Genomic DNA, 20601 nt, shown 5'->3' on the forward strand with positions numbered 1-20601 from the left:
AGTTAAAGTAAGTTTATTCATTCTTATGATTTTAAAATGAGTTTATATAAATATAAATTAGATAAAGTTATCGATATTATCCGCTCTAAATTTAAGGGGACCCTCTCAATTTTAAAACATATTTATATGATTAAAGATGAGTCTATACTTATACAGTATTAAGAACTTTTTCACCTATCTGATATGAGACATTACTATTACCTCTCATATAATTGATGAAGTAGGGCCAAGGATTATGACATGTCAATAAATCGAAGTTATCTTTCAATTTTTGCACTTACATCTTAATTCAGTTCATTCATCCTAACTTGGCAGAATCCCTAAATAATTAGTCCAAATGCATGTACTATCATTGAATAAAGTTATCAAATGTAGATGATATTAACTAACTTTTATTGAATGTTATTTGTAAGTTTTACCCTCCATTCAATTATTTGGTAATTGTTTTAAAAAATCAATTTTTTATTTTTAAAATCAAAAAACTACTTTGCACACTTGAAAACATGTTTGGTAATTTATTTTTTATGTATAAAAAATAAGACCGTTTGATTATTCATAAAATATGACTAAATAAGTCATAAGCTTTTTAGAATTTGTTCCAAAAATAAGATGTTGAGAATATATTTTAATTATTTTTAGTTATTTTTCCTTTTGTGAGTTGTTTTAAACATGATTATACAAATATGCATTGAAAATAAAATATTTGAGATAAAAGCTACTTTTAAGAAATATTTAAAAATATAGAAAACCAATTGAGAACATTCTAAAATTCAATAGAACTTTTGTTTAATAAAATATCATAGATTTGATTTTGAGAATAATATTCTCAAAAATTGGTTTTAAAAACATTCCCAAATAGATTTTAAATATTTAAAATCAATTTTCTAGAATATAACAACTTTATTTTATTAGAATATAACAACTTTATTTTATTATTATAACTAGCCTTTTGTTTTTTTTTTCATCACTCAAATGTTATATTTTTAGTTATTTTTCTAAATTTGAAGAGATGATGAGACTAGTATTGTTAAGATTTGCTCCAATTCAAACTTGAGATCCAATGAAAATGTACTTAAATAATTAAGGTGATAATAAATTAAGAAAATAAAATAACTTATTTTTAGATTTAATAAATTAAAGAAATAAATATGAGAGATTCAAACATATAACCTCATGCCAAATTACTCTGGTATCATATTAGATAAATATTTTTTTTTATTAAAAACTTAAACTTCTAAGATAGAAATTCACAATATATATAGATACATTCTATTAAGGCGGTCCACCCTAACCTAGTCTCTTCTCTAGAATAGGTAATTTTTTTTAATTATTATTATTTAGAATTATTTTTAACTTTGAAGAAATCAAAGTAATATTAAAATCAAAATATCAATTCTTGACGTTAGTTATGCTTATCATGATAGCAAAGAAAATCGAGAGCTTGAGTGAGACTTGAGAGAGGCATTGTTGAAAAAAAAAATAGAAAACAATTTCCACCCGCCACTTTCACCATAGGCGTACATGAATATCCCATTATTTTTCATTTTAATTTTTCATATTTTATTTAAAAAGAAAGAAAAGAAAGAAAGAAAAAACATAATTCTAATAAGAAATCAATAATAATGCACCTTGTATTTCAAATTATTGACTTTTAACCTACCATTTCTTTTGTGTTTTACAAGTCCGACCACAATACCTAAAGCTATGAAAACTTGGTTTATGAAAATGAAGGATGAAAGTAAAACCAACATTGAACACGTCATTCTTTTTAATTGCTAGCTTTTTCGATGTCCACAATGCTCGATTACATACGTCAAGAAGCACTTATTAATTAATTTTTGTGGGTCATTTTAACTATTCAACCTAATGGGACTTATCTTCCCAACACCAAAACAAACTTTAAGAAGATTTCATTGAATATATGCTTCCAACTTAATTAAATATCCTCATCATCGTCCTAGAGTGCTTGTCCACTTTTGCCAAATTGATAGATTCGTCAAAAGGGTTTGTTGAACATGAAAGAGAGAGGCCTTATATATTTATTCATGTACATGTTGGTGTTCTTATCACAATATAAGGAATAATGGAAAAGTTTGAATCGGGTATTCTCAAAATATGATTGAGAATAATAAGGAAATTTGAAGTAAATTTTGAGTTAAAGTAAGTTTATTCATTCTTATAATTTTAAAATGAGTTTATATAAATATAAATTAGATAAAGTTATCGATATTATCCGCTCTAAATTTAAGGGGACCCTCTCAATTTTAAAACATATTTATATGGTTAAAGATGAGTCTATACTTATATAGTATTAATAACTTTTTCACATATCTGATACGAGACATTACTATTACCTCTCATATAATTGATGAAGTAGGGCCAAGGATTATGACATGTCAATAAATTGAAGTTATCTTTCAATTTTTGCACTTGCATCTTAATTCAGTTCATTCATCCTAACTTGACAGAATCCCTAAATAATTGGTTCAAATGCATGTACTATCATTGAATAAAGTTATCAAATGTAGATGATATTAACTAAATTTTATTGAATGTTATTTGTAAGTTTTACCCTCCATTCAATTATTTGGTAATTGTTTTAAAAAATCAATTTTTTATTTTTAAAATCAAAAAACTACTTTGCACACTTGAAAACATGTTTGGTAATTTATTTTTTATGTATAAAAAATAAGACCGTTTGATTATTCATAAAATATGACTAAATAAGTCATAAGCTTTTTAGAATTTGTTCCAAAAATAAGATGTTGAGAATATATTTTAATTATTTTTAGTTATTTTTCCTTTTGTGAGTTGTTTTAAACATGATTATACAAATATGCATTGAAAATAAAATATTTGAGATAAAAGCTACTTTTAAGAAATATTTAAAAATATAGAAAACCAATTGAGAACATTCTAAAATTCAATAGAACTTTTGTTTAATAAAATATCATAGATTTGATTTTGAGAATAATATTCTCAAAAATTGGTTTTAAAAACATTCCCAAATAGATTTTAAACATTTAAAATCAATTTTCTAGAATATAACAACTTTATTTTATTATTATAACTAGCCTTTTGTTTTCTTTTCATCACTCAAATGTTATATTTTTAGTTATTTTTCTAAATTTGAAGAGATGATGAGACTAGTATTGTTAAGATTTGCTCCAATTCAAACTTGAGATCCAATGAAAATGTACTTAAACAATTAAGGTGATAATAAATTAAAAAAATAAAATAACTTATTTTTAGATTTAATAAATTAAAGAAATAAATATGGGAGATTCAAACATATAACCTCATGCCAAATTACTCTGGTATCTTATTAGATAAATATTTTTTTTATTAAAAACTTAAACTTCTAAGATAGAAATTCACAATATATATAGATACATTCTATTAGAGCTATCCACCCTAACCTTGTCTCTTCTCTAGAATAGGTAATTTTTTTTTATTATTATTATTTAGAATTGTTTTTAACTTTGAAGAAATCAAAGTAATATTAAAATCAAAACATCAATTCTTGACGTTAGTTAATCTTATCATGATAGCAAAGAAAATCGAGAGCTTGAATGAGACTTGAGAGAGGCATTGTTGAAAAAAAAAATAGAAAACAATTTCCACCCACCACTTTCACCGTAGGCGTACATGAATATCCCATTATTTCTCATTTTAATTTTTCATATTTATTTAAAAAGAAAAAAAGGAAAGAAAAAAAAACATAATTCTAATAAGAAATCAATAATAATGCACCTTGTATTTCAAATTATTGACTTTTGACCTACCATTTCTTTTGTGCTTTACAAGTCCGACCACAATACCTAAAGCTATGAAAACTTGGTTTATGAAAATGAAGGATGAAAGTAAAACCAACATTGAACACGTCATTCTTTTTAATTGCTAACTTTTTCGATGTCCACAATGCTCAATTACATACGTCAAGAAGCACTTATCAATCAATTTTTGTGGGTCATTTTAACCATTCAACCCAATGGGACTTATCTTCCCAACACCAAAACAAACTTTAAGAAGATTTCATTGAATATATGCTTCCAACTTAATTAAATATCCTCATCATCATCCTATAGTGCTTGTCCACTTTTGCCAAATTGATAGATTCGCCAAAAGGGTTTTTTGTACATGAAAGAGAGAGGCCTTATATATTTATTCATGTACATGTTGGTGTTCTTATCACAATGTAAGGAATAATGGAAAAGTTTGAATCAAGTGCTCTCGAGTTAAAATACGATTGAGAATAATAGGGAAATTTGAAGTAAATTTTGAGTTAAAGTAAATTTATTCACTGTTATGGTTTTAAAATGAGTTTATATAAATATAAATTAGATAAATTTATCGATATTATTCGTTCTAAATTTAAAGGGACCCTCTCAATTTTAAAACATGCTTATATGATTAAAAACGAGTCTATACTTATACAGTATTAAAAACTTTATCCCTTATTTGATATGAAATGTCGCTATTACCTCTTATATAAACACAACGAGAACGTTGTGTCATACAAAATTAAAACCCTCATATGGGGGCCCTCATTGTGTTCCATGAGATTATTGAACCAAACAAATAGACGAGGTGAAACAAACCTCCACATAAGAGTTAAAGATTGGCTCTGATTTTATTTGCAATGATATGCATTTAATCGTGTAAAATTGTTTGCTTTAGGTTCAAAAGGGTCCTTATGACTTTAAAACGCGTTACAAAATTAAAGTGAACTATACTTATATAATATAAAAAAAATTTCTCACCTAATTAATATAAGAAATGACAATAAAAATTATTCTTTATACGTATTAAAAATTTCATCTTGATCATTTGTATTTTTGAGGTGGATTTTCATATGAAAGCGATATATTTTTTATTTTAAAAAATTCATTTTATTGTTATCGAAGTCACCGTTTAATCGACAATGCATAATATCTTGGTAACCCTTTTGGTGCACAATGAAAGATTTTTCAATTTAACCGACTTTAAAACCTTTCTCCACAAATTACAAGAATTACTACTTGTAAAGTGTCAAAGCAAGATATGATTAAAAATTTTATGGATAATGATTCAAATACTTGGCAATTTTAGGGTCACATATGAAGGGGAATAGTAACAAACAATACATGGAGTATGTTTCAAGAAGTTGAATTTTTGATGGGACATTCTCAATGTGGGCCAAAAGTTCTCTCATAGAATAGTATACAGCCATAAGAATATGCCTCAATGCCACTACACTTATCTTATATTTGCCACTATCACAAAAACCCCACCAACAAGCCCTCACTTATTTTCTTGTCCATTGTCTAATGGGTCTTTGTTAGCTTTATTTTTCTAAGAATATTTTGTATTTCCTTAAACTTTGGTATAAGGGCACTAGCATATAAAAATATGATATGGTGACATGATACCCTTGAAAAATAAAGCCCAAGAATATCAAACTGATGGGTTTAGATTTGTTTAAATAAGCTTCCTAATTTTTATTTAATTATTTAATTTTTAAATAATAGTAATTTAAATTAAAATTTTTGAAAATAATTTATAAGAGCATAAGTTAAGTAATTTTTTTTACATGAGTTTATACTTTTTAAATAAAAATTTATACTTTTAAAAATAAAAACAATAAATGTATCTAGATGAAGCCTTAGGTGAATGACCTCAATAAACTTAATTTTCTTGAAGAGAAAAAATAAATCTAAAAATAGAAAAAATATTTTTTATCATAGAAACTTATTAAAAAATAAACTAAAACTCTTATGATATAAGCTTTAACATTATGAATTTAAGTTTGATGATGTTTGTTTTTTTTTTTCTCTTAATTTTAAATAGAACTTAAAACTAAAAAAACAAAAACCCTCGATTTTCTAACAAAAGCTAAAAAGAAAAAGTCATCTCCACCAAGCCCTAATATCTTTAAATCATTATGGCAAGTATAGAGTTAGTGACCATTCTTCCATTAGCAACATTAATGGAATAAAAATTATTTTGCCCTTACAAAAGTGGCAAATGCCCAAATTTCTTTAGCCTTTTATACTGCCCCTTCTAATTTGTAGCTAATTCTAAGCTCTTTTGTAGAGGAGGGGTTGGGCGATTCTTGCAACTTATCCCAAATTGACAAGTGGAAATTAAGGGGGTTTTAGTATATATTTTTTTTAAATAATGAAAAAATTAGAAGTAATTTTTTTATGGTTCAATCTATTTTGCATTTTGAGAATTTATATATATATATATATATATTTTTGTTTTGTTATAATGAGGATGGTTTTGACATTTAAAATTTTTTTTATTTGGAAAAATAATTTTAAATAATATGAGTTGTTGAGGCAAAACATTTTTTTTTAAAAAGTTTTTTATTTAAAAATTGAACTATATTAAAAGCAAATATAATTTATAAATAAATATTATAAATTCTTATAATTTATTTCACATTAAACGTTTCCTTCATGCAAGCTACAACTGAACAATAAATGCAACAATTTTGGACTAATCTTGATTCGTGGGCTAATAAACTTCATCCAACGTCTCAAACTTTTGGAGCCCATGCAAATCCAACCATTCATTTGACGGGAATGGGAAAATCAGAGGACAAAGATCATGCCACGTGGAAAGCGATCACGTCCTGCACGTGACGTCTAGAACTCTCCTATGTCCTTTTTAGTCACAAGACAGTATGTATTCATTGTATTCACATTTTTAGTTATTATTTTTTATTTTTTCGAAAAATGGAATCAAACGATAAGTCAAAAACAAATCAAAATAAGGCAATCGGAGGAATACATATTTATTGAAATATGAAACCATTTTATTACACACTGGTGATGAAGATATGACCAAGAAGGCATCTCCATCTGATTGGTTCTTCCAAACTCTGACACACGGTACAATACTGCAACCAAAGTACTGGATAACTAAGACACACTGGATGAAGAAACAAAAGAGCCAAACAGAACCTTGGACTCCACATCCACCAGACACGAGAGATTCCGGTGAGTTCAGCCCATATGGAAATCGGGAGTGGCAGCCAAATCACTCCTTCTTTATTTATTTATTGTATATTATTATATTGCGTACGGCTGCAAGTGATCGGCACGTTTCCTTATATTGCCAGGACAAGACCCGGAACCGATTTTCCGACCCGATCCGAGAAGCTGCTCTCCCAGACGGAGGGGCAATGGCGCGACGGCGGCGAGGGAGTCGACGACGACGACGCGGCAGAGATCGACGACGAGGGTGACGTCGTGAAGTCGGAGTTGGAGAGACGGGTGACGGTGAGGGAGGTGTTGAAGTACTCTCGGACTTGGGTTATTACCCCATCAGTGACCGTCCAGGCGTGGACCCAGGCGATTGAACCGCTGTGATCGCAGCCCTCGGCGAGGACTGTCGAACCGAAAGACGCGAAGGCGAGTGGCTCGAAGACAAATGACTCGTCGGATGAGACACCAGTGAGCAAGCGCATCATAAACTGGTGGGAAGGCGGGCCATGGAACCACCACTCGAGGTCGGCGGCGAGAAGTCGATGGACCGTGTCGACGTCACGTGAGCCTAAGGCTTCATATAGGGCGCGTACCACCCTTTGGTTACTCGCATCAACCTCCTCCAGAATTTCCGGTGAGTTAGCCAGTTCTGGTAGAGACTCCGGCGAGCTAATTACTAGAGAGAGAGTAATTTCAGGAGAGAGAAATGGAAGAAAGAGAAAGCTCTGAGAGACTCGGTAAGGATTCAAGCGAGGAGGTTGCGGGCCTTATATAGGCGAGTGGATGAGGAAAGGTTGGGATCCTCTGTTTCTATCTCTTTTTCCATAAACTGCACCGAACAATAAGACGTGGATGATTGGGAATTTTGTGAAAAGAAATGGGGATTTTGGGAATATAACTAATCAACGTCTGGAGACCATGGTGTCACGTGGCGGCTTGGGAGTGGCAAGTCGAAAAGGACCAGTCAGCCTACTTTTGTTGTGGTGTGGGACAAGATGTGGGGCCCATTGGGACCAATGAAAAGTCAAGCCAACTTTTTTGACCCCACACGTTTGAAATGGTCGACACGAGGATGGGCCGGCTTGTATACTATTTGACTATCTACTATCCTCACTTATTTAGTTATTTACTTCTTTTCTGTCTGATTGTAGCCTTCTAGGGAAAAATTTGTGTATCTGTCACTAAAAAGCTGGGTCGACCTCATCTATGAAAACATTAGGACCCACATCCGGTACGTGTTTGAATTTAAATTATTTCTTACTTTTCTCATATTCTCTTTCTTTTTTCTTTTATTATTATTCTTATTTTATATCATTCTATTTTCCTTGTTACACATTAAAAAACAAGAAAGATATTATTTGATTTTTTATTTAATAATTAAAATATAATTAAGGCTTCATTTGAAATAATTTTGTATTTTTAGCTTTAATTAAAAATTGAAATTGAAACCAAATTCATAATTAAAAATATATATATATTGGTATTGTAAAAATTATATTAAACGTAAAAAATTTATAAAAATAAAATAAACGTTTATAAGAAATAATATTTTTTTTTAACTTTAATATTAAACATTTTTTTTTTGAAATTATAAGTCTTTTGAACAAATTAAGCACAAAAGATCTTATTAAACTTGAAAAGAAATTTAGTATTTGATAACTATTTTTTACTTCTTTAAAATAAAAAAATAGAAAAATATGTTTAATAATTAAAAAAATGATATTTAAAAAATATATATTTTAATTTTTTTCACTTATTTTCAAGGATTGTTTAAAAAATAATTATAAAAAAAATATAAAATGATTTAAAATAAAATAATGAATATAAAAATTATTTTAAAATATATTTATAAATATTTAAAATAATTTAAAAACATTTAAAAACATTTAAACAAAATTCTATTTTCCAAAATATTATAAAATAAATTTTAAAAACCATTATAAAAAAACTATTTTTCATTATTATTTTTAAAAATAGTTATGAAATTGAGTTTTAATTTCTTAAAAATGGCTTATAAAACCACTGCAAAAAATAAATAAATTAAAAATATATTTAAAATATATTAAAAACTGTAAGGACCCCTCCCCACACGTGGCACACATCTCCTGATGATGCGTGACACACATTCTCATCCGGATTTCCCCAAAAGTACACGTGACACGCTTCTCCTATTCGGATTACCTCAAGAGGAGGCACACGACACTCATAAACAGAACATCCGAACGACTTCCACAAATGCATTCGGACGACCAAAATAGGTCATCCGGATACGTTTGTCCAGATCATTGACTAAAATAAGCAAGTCTTACACGTTATCACAACAGCCTGCCATGGCCCACGCTCCACCACCTATAGGGTGAAAGGACAAGAATGAAGTGACAACAAGTTACTTCCTACGATCACTTCCCACAATTTCTGACAATCGCAGCAACTATCACTATCTCTGTCAGCCGCCCGTAGGGTGATGATGGCCCTGCCACCACCTAGTGTCATCATGATAACACAAAATATCTCCTTGCCATTAAAGAGAGAAACAAAGCTTCTGAGACTATATATATGAACCTTCACACAAAGGGGAAGGTAAGGTTGCTATACCTAGTAAAAGGCCAACTGATTTATCTCTCTCTTTGAACCATGACTGACAAAACCATAGGAGGGTGCGTCCGGACATCCCGTCCGGACGCCTTTTGCAGGTGGAACGACTGAATCAAGAATCTATATTGGTTGAGATCGTGCGTCCATCCATTTGGTAACTACGTGGATCACCAGATACGCGAGGCCTCAACAAAAACGATTTAAATAGATCTTTATTTTATAAAATATTATAAAATAATTTTTAAAAACTATTATGAAAGATTGTTTTTCTTAATTCTTAAATGCAACTTTTATTTTTATTTGTCATGAATTTTCTATACTCCAACCAAAATGTAAAATAACATGCATTTTTAAGACTCGAACAGAGACGAAAAAAATTGTATTGAAAAGAAAAAGGTAAAGACGAAAGGTGAGTGACAAAAATCCCTTACTGTAAATAGGTGGATGTCACATATTGGACAGTCATGATTAAGAAAAAAGCAAGGGTCCACTCTTGAATATGTGGCCAACTTTGATTCTGTCTTCATCGATGGACCCCAAAAAAAGTGTACAATGAATCACAGTGAGGAGCTAGACTGGTGACAGAGCATTTGGTGTGCCAGGTTGGCCCATCTTTGCCACATCATTCAGATATGATGGCTCCAAGCTGTTGTCCTTTAGGGGTGGTCCACCTCTTTCAGAAAATAATTGTGAAAAATTACTATGGGAAAATACAGGGTGAAAGTTGAATAGATTAGCGAGTTGAAGCTCAAAATCCAAGCTGATGAAGACAGGCACTAGTTACTTGTAGTTGAAAGTGGATTAAGATATTTTTCTTCTTATTTTATTTGATGTTTGTTGGTTTTGGCCTTTGCAACTAGGTTTTGACTACGAATTGGGTGTCATAGTTTCATTTTACAATCTTCTCTTAAAAATATTTTACTTAAAATTTACAAATTTATTACGAGGGTATTCAAAAAATTAATTATATCGAAAAGTGGATTGACTCTTATAAATGTAAAATTGAACAAGTTCAATTCAAATATAAGCGTATAATAATTACTTGTTGCATTATTAGAATTAATTTGGTAGTGATTATTGAAAACGTTTTTAACTTAAAAAAGTGTTTTTAAAAAAACATTAAAGATTGTTTGGTAAAACTTAATATTTTTTACTTAATGACTTAATTTTATTTTAAGTTAAATCACTGAAAACTTATTACTTAATTTTTATTTTAAGTATAAAGGTTTTATGATAAAAATAACTTAAAACATAATTCTAAATCATCAAATTGATATATTTATCCTTATAAATTATAACTAGATAAAAAATAGTTGAGTAACAGTGAAGATCCTGGAGTAACAAAAAATATTATAGGGGGTATTTAGGGCAAATAAGGGTAAAAAGGTAAAATAAATATATAGATTTAAGAATAAGTTAATTACTTTTACCTATTACTTAAAATTGTTTTTGATTTTGAGTCATACAATTTAATTATTTTACTAAAAATATTTAATTTATTTAATAACTTAAATTAAGTTATTAAGTCACTTTAAGTTATTAAGTTTATTTACCAAATACTCATAAAATGTTTAACAAAATTTAAGAAACACTTTTAAAATTTTGAAAAATCAATTATAAGATTAAACAATCGATTATAGTATTTTCTGAAGAGACATTATATAAATGATTTTTCTTGTCTAAAAAACACTTTCATTGAAAATACTTCAAGTAATCCTAAACGAACTTTTAATTTGATGCATATATTTTCTATTCACGAGAACGATAGTTTGCAATTATGTCGTTGGATTATAATAGCGTGATTTGGAATAGGGTGTATGATGTGATTTAATTGAGCCTAAAGGCAACTTCTTCTAATAGTATGATTTCAACCTTTTAGTCCCTAATCATAAGATATTTTTGTTTTGGCTCAAATTTTAAAAATAATTTTTGTCACTCATTGGAACCAAATCTAACTAAAGTGAACTAAATTGACTTCCATTGATTATTATTATTCAATTGAACCCAATCAAATAAATCATTTTTTTAAATTCAATTAGTTAGAGTTCTTAATGCCTTAAAATGGACTAGATCGATTTAGTTTAATTTTAATGCTTAAAATAGAACTAATTGTAATTTCTAATTCTAAAATATTTAATTATAATTACAATAAAAATAAAACAAAAAATAGAAATTATATCCTCACAAGCCTATGACCAAACTTTTGTATTTTACCCAAATGGTGAATATCTTTGGTTTAATTAGTGAGTCAAATTATAGATCCTCCTTAAGTCTTACATCAACCTTTTTAGCACTTATCATAGTCTAGGTATGAAGTATTTGATTTGAATGATTAATGCCTTGGTTTTAACATTAGAGTAAGATAGTAAGTCTTTCAAGAGTAGGAATTGTTGGTTTTATATTATGATGGATCCAATGGGCGACTCTTCTAATGTCTCGTTCACTTGATTATGCAAAAAGTTGCATCCAAATGTGTTCCGGATAGACATCTCTAATGCCTAAGTTAACTTTAAGGTTTTTAAAATGAATTTTTGGGAAGAGTTTTATGCATCTTGGATTCTTATTCCTCTATATTTTATATAAAGTGAATCTTGTAATTTCCCGTGGGCCGTTATGACCCATTTTTACTTCTTACATTTAATTTCATAATGTATCTTGTTGATAACACATATAACGATTGACCCATTGATGGTGTGTAACAAATCCATTTACTGTGATTGATTGCCTAAACAATTATGGTTAAACGAGAGAAATACAACTCACTACTTGAATATGTAGCTTAGGATAAGTTGTTTACTCAGACACCTCACTATCTTGAGTATCCATAGGGATGACAATAGAATAGATATAAGATGGGTTGATACATCATGACTTGTTCCATTTATTTATATTTATTTTAATTCCTAAAAAAAGACGGAAATTTAAAGGGATATGGATGGGATAAAAGTCATAACTAAACTTATCTCGACTCCAACCCAATAAAAAATATTTAAATTCATCTCATACCCATTTATTTTTATCCTAAACTCATCATTTTAGGAATGAGACGGAGCTAAAAAAGCTTATCTCATTTCCACCTATATCCAACAGCCTCACATAGAAAAAGCGCAAAAAAAATTGGTGAATTTAGTATGATTGGGATTTGGAGTTAATCCTTCGGAGTAAGCTTTGGGTCGGTTTGAAAATTGGTGTTCTATGAGCAATACCTTTCCGTAAAGTAAGCCCAGGATGACTTATGATATTGGATTTGGTGCTTTTTTAAGACGAAATGGCAAATCCCTCCATAGGAAGCAAGCTTAGGAGGGATTTTTCATTTCATTTTAGATTTTCTTTTTTAAATCAATTCAGATTTTGGGTTGTTTTGAAAATGTCAGCCAAGTACATTCAGTACCCCCATAAAATCTCACCTGCTACAATTGGAACAAATTCAACCCTACCGTCTAACTTTTTAAAAGATTAGGTGACCGACTAAAAAGCTTTTTTTCCATTTTTTTGAATTTTTAAAATTTTATTAATTACTTCCTACCGATCCTTCTTATTTTTTGCTTTTTATTTTTTTCGCCGGTTGCTATATGCATTATGTGTAGGGGTTGTTCCCTATTAAATTCTTTTATTAGATGCTTTCAATCCATAGAGTAATCATAGCTTGACGGGTGATTTTAGAAAGTATTTTTAACTTAAAAAATATTTTTTTTTTTAAAAAAAGAGATGTTTAACAAAATTTATGAAATATTTTAAAAAATCTGACAAATAGCTTATAATGTTTTTAAAAAATATTTTATAAATAATCTTCTATAATCGAATAATTGAATACCAAGAAGGGACTTATAATTCAATCATTAATCACTAGCTTCATGGTTTAAAACAACAAACTATCATACGTGATTTACGCGTACAAGTTCTTTTCAAGGCATGAGCCATGCATTTTCTAATTCCATATGTTGTCTTTCTTGCAGAGGCTTTTCCGCCAGTTCTCCGCGTAACACATTATAAAATTTGAATTATTATTATTATTATAGTTTGTTTTTTCTTTTCCCATTTTGGCATGATGATAAAATGTTCACCCGTCTGTATCGTCCATACTCAAGACCAGTATGACACCAGCTTGGCTGGCCTCACTCCCACGATCTCTGAGAGTTTTAAAATTGAGATCATAACCTATTACCAATGGCCATTCATAAAGTAGAAAACACGACCAAAAAGTTGAGAATTTTCTCGAGAAAAACCTAAGATGAGGACAGGGACATGAGGTGGGAATCACCATAACCGAAAGTGTCATTTTCCACTCATTGAGGGACAAGCAATAAGAACCGAAAGTTTGAGTACGATACCTCATTCAAACTTAAAATCATTCTTTAATCTATATGGCTGTTACACAGCCAATTCCTTTGTTTTTTTCCTACCCCAGATACTCCTACCCCATTGCATTTTTTAAGTTTTCATGATAGTATTCAAGTTCATTACCACAACCTCCATAAACCCGATAGGTTCTAATCGTAATTAGACGTTAATCGTCCACTTCACAGAATGCTAAATGTTGGGTATATGATGAAAGTTTCTTTGAGTTGAAACAGAGCAGTTTTATCTAAAAGGAAGAGAGGTTTCATATGGGAATGTTGCATGCAAATGAAGATCTGAAATCGTTCTAGTTCTATTGCATCTTGCGTAGAATTCGATTCAATGAGTTCATTTGCATGATAATCACCAAAATGAGAATGGTAGTAAGAAGTAACAACGATGATATTGGAGAAATCCTAAATTCCATAGATCATAGTGCTCGCTGTTTGAATGATGACGGGAACGAAGGTTTTCTGTGTGTGATAGTGACATATATGAATCAGAGAATGTCATCTATAGATACCTAAACAAACACCAGTGCCATATAAGTTGCTGCTAATATAAAAATCACGATCACTAACACATATCAGCCATGTCATTATGCAACATAATATAACAGAATGAGTGGCTTCTCAACTAACCCATTAGTGAAAACAATGTGTGGCTGTGCTTTCAGCTTGGGAGGGGGAAAGCAAAAGGTAGAGGTTCAGACACTCTCTACAATACAATCTAATACGAATAAAGAAGAGCAAGAGTTTTTATAAAGACAAATTCGTCATCATAGGGAAACTTACAGTAGTAGGCATTGCACTGGGAACATCCAGAGTCTACTATTTTTATCCTCTAACGCAGACTTAACATATGATCAGAAATTTCAACCACGGGGTGTATGCAACATCAATACTTTAACGTCATCCCATTGTACCAATGCCTTTTTCAGCCTTGTTCTCCTTTTACAAGCTTCAATTCACACTGACTCGTCAAAAAGGCCTAAAGAGAGAAACCTTGAGAATGACTTAGATTACCAAAAACACTAATAATATTCAAGGCCTGCAACTCAAAAGGGAGTTCAGATCTTTAATCCTGCACTCCATGAGCCACCCCAAAGCAATAAAGAGAAGACTTTATCATCCCCACATAAATTGATGAACCCAGTAAAGAAGTATGCAAAGCAAACATGAAGGTATGCCCAGTCTGGGTTGCTATTATGTTTTTCCTCAACCTCACGTGTTTATGTTGTTCGCAATAATTTTTTTTTTCCTCATTAAATTGGCTAAGAAAACTTGTTAAGGAACTGCCTGATATGATGAAACTCTAGTTTACTTATGCATTAAAAGAATTTGAATAATACCAAAATTACCCTTTAAAAATTATTATGGTAACTTGAACTTCAGCTTCAAATTAAAACAAAAAACAAAAAACTATCCCACCCAGGCCTTAATCACTTCTAAGATGACATTGTTTCTATTTGGTCGTGTTCTTAGCTTAGACATGTCACCTTGATCTCATTCTTACACATGCCCAAGTAAAATTAGACAAGAACATTTGGTATGGTACCAAAAGGTAATTGAATACCAAAGAGTCGCTCATAATTCATTCTTTAATCACAAGCTTCATTGTTTAAATAACTACCTATCCTACGTGATTTACGCGTACACGTTCTTTTCAAGGCATGAGTCATGGAATTTCCAATTCCACATTTGTCTTGATTCATAATTCCTTCATTAATCACTAGCCTCATCGTTTAGAATGACAAACTATCCTACGTGATTTACGCGTACAAGTTCTTTTCAAAGCATGAGCCATGGATGTTCCAATTCAACACTTGTCATGACTCATAATTCATTCATTAATCACTAGCCTCATCATTTAAAATAACAAACTATCCTACGTGATTTACGCGTACAAGTTCTTTTCAAGGCATAAGCCATGGATGTTCCAATTCCACACTTGTCTTGACTCATAATTCATTCATTAATCCAAAGCCTCATCGTTTAAAATAACAAACTATCATACGTGATTTACGCGTACAAGTTCTTTTCAAGGCATGGGCCATGGATATTCCAATTCCACACTTGTCTTTCTTGCAGAGGCTTTTCTGCCAGTTTTCCGCATAACACATTATAAAATTGAACTATTATTGTTTTTCTCGTTGGTATAATGATAAAATCTTCACCTGTCTATATCACCTATTCTTAAAACTAGTATGACACCAGCTTGGCTCACCTCATTCCCATGATCATTGAGAATTTTTAAATTGAGATCAGAACCTATTACCAAAGGCCATTCATAAAGTAGAAAACATGACCAAAAAGTTGAGAATTTTCTTAAGAAGAGATGAGGACAGGGAAAAGAAGCCAAAAGCACATCGGGTGGGAATCACCATGATCATAAAGGCTTGAAGCAAGTTTCATTTTCCACTCATTGAGGGACAAGCGAAGAGAACCGAAAGTTGATCATGATATCTCATTCAAACATAAAATCACTCTTTAATCTGTATGACTATCAACTAATGGCGCTAATTCTATAAAACCAAGAGGGTTGTTGAATCACCATGGCCAATTCATTTGTTTTTTCCCATCTTTCTCTATTATTTTTCTTCTACTACTTCCCCAAATGCTCCTACCAAATTTAAATTTTAAAAGTTTTCATGATGGTATTAAAGTTCATTAGCACAACCTCCATAAACCCAATAGGTCTCCAACGTGATCAAACCACTTCACAGAATGCTAAATGTTGGGTAGATGATATAAAACATCTTTGAGTTATAATCATAATAATCACCAAAATGAGAATAGTAATACTAAGAATGATGTTAATGGAGAAATCCTAAATTCCAGATACCACATGGCTTGCTGTTTGGATGATGGGAAAGAAGGTTTTCTGTGTGTGATAGTGGTGTATATGAATCAGAAAATGTCGTCTATTGATACCTAAACAAACACCAGCACTACCATATGAGTTGTTGCTAATTATAAAAATCATGACGACTAACACAGATCAGCCACGTCATTATGCAATGTAATACAACAGCGATGAGTGGCTTCTCAACCAACAGATTAGTGACAAATAATGTGTGGCTGTGCTTGCAGCTTGTGAGGGCAAAAGCAAAAGGCCGAGGTTCAGGCACTCTCTGCAATATGTCTAATATGAATAAAGAAGAGGAGCAAGAGCTTTTATAAAGACAGTCATCGTCGTAGGGAAACTTCTATAGTGGGCATTGCACTGGGAACAACCACAGTATACAACTTTCATCCTACTGCATACTTAACATATGATCAGAACCATCATCTTCTAAAACCCCTATGTCAATAACTGGGTGTTTGCAACATCATCCCATTGTATCAATGCCCTTTTTGCCCTTCATTCTCCTTTTACAAGCTTGAGTTCACACCAACTCATCAAAAGGGCCTAAAGAGAGAAACCTTGAGAATGGCCGAGATGACCAAATACACTAGTACTATATTTGAGGCCTGCAACTCTAGAGGGAGTTCAGATCCTCAATCCTGCTCTCCATAAGCCACCCGAAAGCAATAAAGAGAAGAAATGATCATCCATACATAAATTAATCAACCCAGTAAAGAAGTCATGCAAAGCAAACATGAAGGTAAGTGCACACACATGTACAGAGGGTACGACCGTTATCGGTTGCTATTATGTTTTTCCTCCACCTCATGTGTCTATGTTCTATGAAAGCTTTTTATTTCTCATTAAACTGCCTAAGAAAACTTGTTAAGGAAATGCATGATATGGTAAAAGTACTTTCTGGTCATGGATGAAAGGAAAGAAATTAAATAATATATTTTAGGCTCTCTTAAATTCTATTTCCAACACAGGACTTAGGTTCCCCCTCCTGAAGGTATCTTTATGTCAATAATCCTAACTACTCCCACATTTCTAATTATAGTATTACTAAAACCGCATTCTAATTATTTAGTCTCAAGGTGGAGGCAAAACAACCTATGAACAAAAACCTCAAAGTACCAGTCTGAGTTTATTGAAGAATTCAACCTGAAACAAAGATAAATCAACCCATGGGAGAGAGCATTCCACATAAAACAGAAAAATAGGAAGACAGGAAAGCAGCAGAAGTACAGATCTCATGCTTGATGATCACAGAAATTACTGCCATTTAGGTAGATTATCTTCTACAAAATAACTGCCTAATTAAGGTAAAGTATTTCTTCAACTATGGAGTTAATTAAGAAACACAATGCAAATATCATATGGAAACTAGATGCCTTCAGTAAGGTATGGAAAACATGGTATGATATGTATTTGTGACACTCAAAAATAAAGTAATTACACGAACTAGTCCACACCGAAAGGTATCAAACGTTTTTTCTTTTTCTGCTAATTTGCTTCTCTTCGTATCAATGATGGAACAGGTGGTATCATAATTTCATCCTTACCTCCTGCAGGAGACTCTTCCTCCACCACGGGTAGATTCCTTTCGGGACTGTAATATCCCTTTGAAGCTCTGCTTGAACTTGGAGAGGCAGCTATGATTTTCAATGGGCTGGCACTGTTCCCAAGTGGAGAACTTGAGCCGGACCTGATCTGACTCACACCATCTTCACGAGGCAAAGGTGAAATTGGCAGCTGACTACCACCATCCATTTTTTTCCTGCAAAATGTATTTTCTACAATATCATAGGAATTCCCGGTCCTCACTTCCTGAGAAAGAGAACACCAACAACAGCAAAGCCACAGTGCACAATCAGTAACAGCAGGTTCACCACAACAGAAGTGATAAGCTGGCAAATTGAATCTCTTTCTCATCTGAATCCTCCAGAATCCGCCATAGAGTAAGCCAAACACACAAAGAATAAGCCCCATCGTCCCCAAAGCCGCCCTTGCGGTGTCATTATCAATATTAACAGCTGCCAAGTTGAAAATCCAGAAAGGAGCCATACAAAACAAAAGAAAAGTAGCAATATGAACATACATGTTTCCAAATCCAAGTCTCTCCATATTCCACCCAAAAACACAAAAACTGCAGAACAGTGAGAGATATGCTAGAGAAATATCATCCCAGAAATCAAGAACCCCTCCACTCCATTCTGGCCTACTCTCGACAACCCTCTGCTCATCCCTTGATGCAAATGAGAACCTCCTCTCCATCGACTTTCGTCTCAACTGGCTTGACCTGTTTGAGTCAGTTGTGATTGGAACTTGTGCTTCCTCATCCGTTTCAGAATCATACTCCTTCCCAAGGGGGCTAACAATGGTATAAACACCAGCAATTGCAGGTGCACCAATTGCAACAGCTATGCATATTCCAACTCCTATAGCGGGTCGCTCAGATCTCCTGTACCCCAAGTTAAGACCACAAAGCGCATACTGAGCAAAACAATTGATATGGAGTAGAATAACAACAACCATCATGTGCGCCCATTCATGGGGCTTATAAGTCCCATTCTTGCAGTAAATCTTTCTAAGTTTAGAAATGTCTTCTGGCCTCCATCTGCAAAGAAGGACAAGATGGTAGAATCGCTTTGGGTGTTGATACAAACACATAAGAGTAAACAGCGCATTGAGAATTTGATTATTAACTTCAAACCACGCATCTCTCTGAGACTTCTTTGGTAGTTCATGGTTTAACATCCCTGTCATGACAAGGAACAAAATCGCACCCGAGACAGCAACACACACAATCCACGCAAAAAGGGCCATGTTCATGGGGTCTCTAATCCATTCTTTGCACATTTTCCTGAGTGAAACCCAATCAATTTTCCGCATAAAAACCTCATTGAAACGCTCCCTAATATGATGACTGGAAGAAGGCACAGCTCGTGAAAGCTCATCTCTCCCCTCAGCTAGTTGCCGAAATTTGGCTGAGCCAAATTTGAGCAACCTCACTCTACCAAGAAACCTTTTCTTAAACCCTTTTTTAGTGTCTTCATCACTAATTAACCCTCTTTGAGATGTTGAAATGTGAAGAGGAACCAGACCCTCTACTTTGCTCCCATTGCTTTCCTCAATTTCCTCTTTGAGTTCACCGTTATCAGTGGAAACCATTCTCACACCAGATTCAAAAACTAGGTTTCTGGGGTTTTTCCAATTCCACAAATCTTCAAACTTCAAAGTGTGCAAATCACCATGAATTTCAGCTTCCCAATTCCCAGGTGACCCACTTCAATTTCAGTTCCATTCCACCCTGTTCTCCCAACTCATCACAAAATCACATAAACTAGTTAAAACCGATGTTGCCAGTGAAGATCTCGCAATCCAAAAGCCAAAACCATATATCCAGAATGAAATTCACAACAATTTCACAAACTATAGAATATGATCACTACCCATCAAGAATAAATCATAAATTCCAATTCATGAAACACACCCAGAAAAAAATGCCCTTTGAAAGGAAGAATTTAATTTTTACATAAAAGGAAAGTACAGTTTTTTTTTTCAAAAGACCATGAAGATAATAAAAGCTAAAACGTACCTATGGTCCCATGATGATGGCAGAGGAACAGATGTACAGAGAGTCCAATATAATCTGGAAGGAGACAGCTCTAGAATCCAAAGCCGAGAGCATATCCTTGTACTGGGTGGAAATTTCCTTGACGTTATAACTTCTTCCAAAAAGGGTAAAAAAAATAAAGAATGATTGAAAAAAAAAGACCCAAAAAGACGTGGACTTTGCTGACTTGTTAAGCTAGGAATCCATCCACATGCTGCTTTCTCTTTC

At 32.1% G+C, this 20601-nt stretch overlaps 2 protein-coding genes across 2 annotated transcripts; both read right to left on the minus strand.

Annotated features, from left to right (window-relative positions):
- Positions 1-6757: 6757 nt before the first annotated feature.
- LOC100853125 (senescence associated gene 20) lies at positions 6758-8237 on the minus strand. The gene has a single exon (XM_010659903.3). The coding sequence runs from the start codon at positions 7457-7459 to the stop codon at positions 7097-7099; it is 363 nt and encodes a 120-aa protein (XP_010658205.1). The 5' UTR covers positions 7460-8237; the 3' UTR covers positions 6758-7096.
- Positions 8238-18013: 9776 nt separating this feature from the next.
- LOC100248412 (uncharacterized) lies at positions 18014-20497 on the minus strand. Its single transcript, XM_002274061.5, has 2 exons — positions 20356-20497; positions 18014-20067 (listed from the first exon to the last, which is right to left on the minus strand). Exon 2 carries the CDS (start codon positions 19926-19928, stop codon positions 18261-18263), a length of 1668 nt encoding a protein of 555 aa, XP_002274097.2. The 5' UTR covers positions 19929-20067; positions 20356-20497; the 3' UTR covers positions 18014-18260.
- Between the last annotated feature and the right edge of the window lie 104 nt (positions 20498-20601).

The sequence above is a fragment of the Vitis vinifera genome, chromosome 13 (assembly GCF_030704535.1).
Source record: "Vitis vinifera cultivar Pinot Noir 40024 chromosome 13, ASM3070453v1".
Taxonomy (NCBI): Eukaryota; Viridiplantae; Streptophyta; class Magnoliopsida; order Vitales; family Vitaceae; genus Vitis; species Vitis vinifera.

Bases quoted from the DNA above. Each gene is read 5' to 3' on its own strand.
- LOC100853125 (XM_010659903.3), bottom strand. From the start codon at position 7,459: ATGATGCGCTTGCTCACTGGTGTCTCATCCGACGAGTCATTTGTCTTC.
- LOC100248412 (XM_002274061.5), bottom strand. From the start codon at position 19,928: ATGGTTTCCACTGATAACGGTGAACTCAAAGAGGAAATTGAGGAAAGC.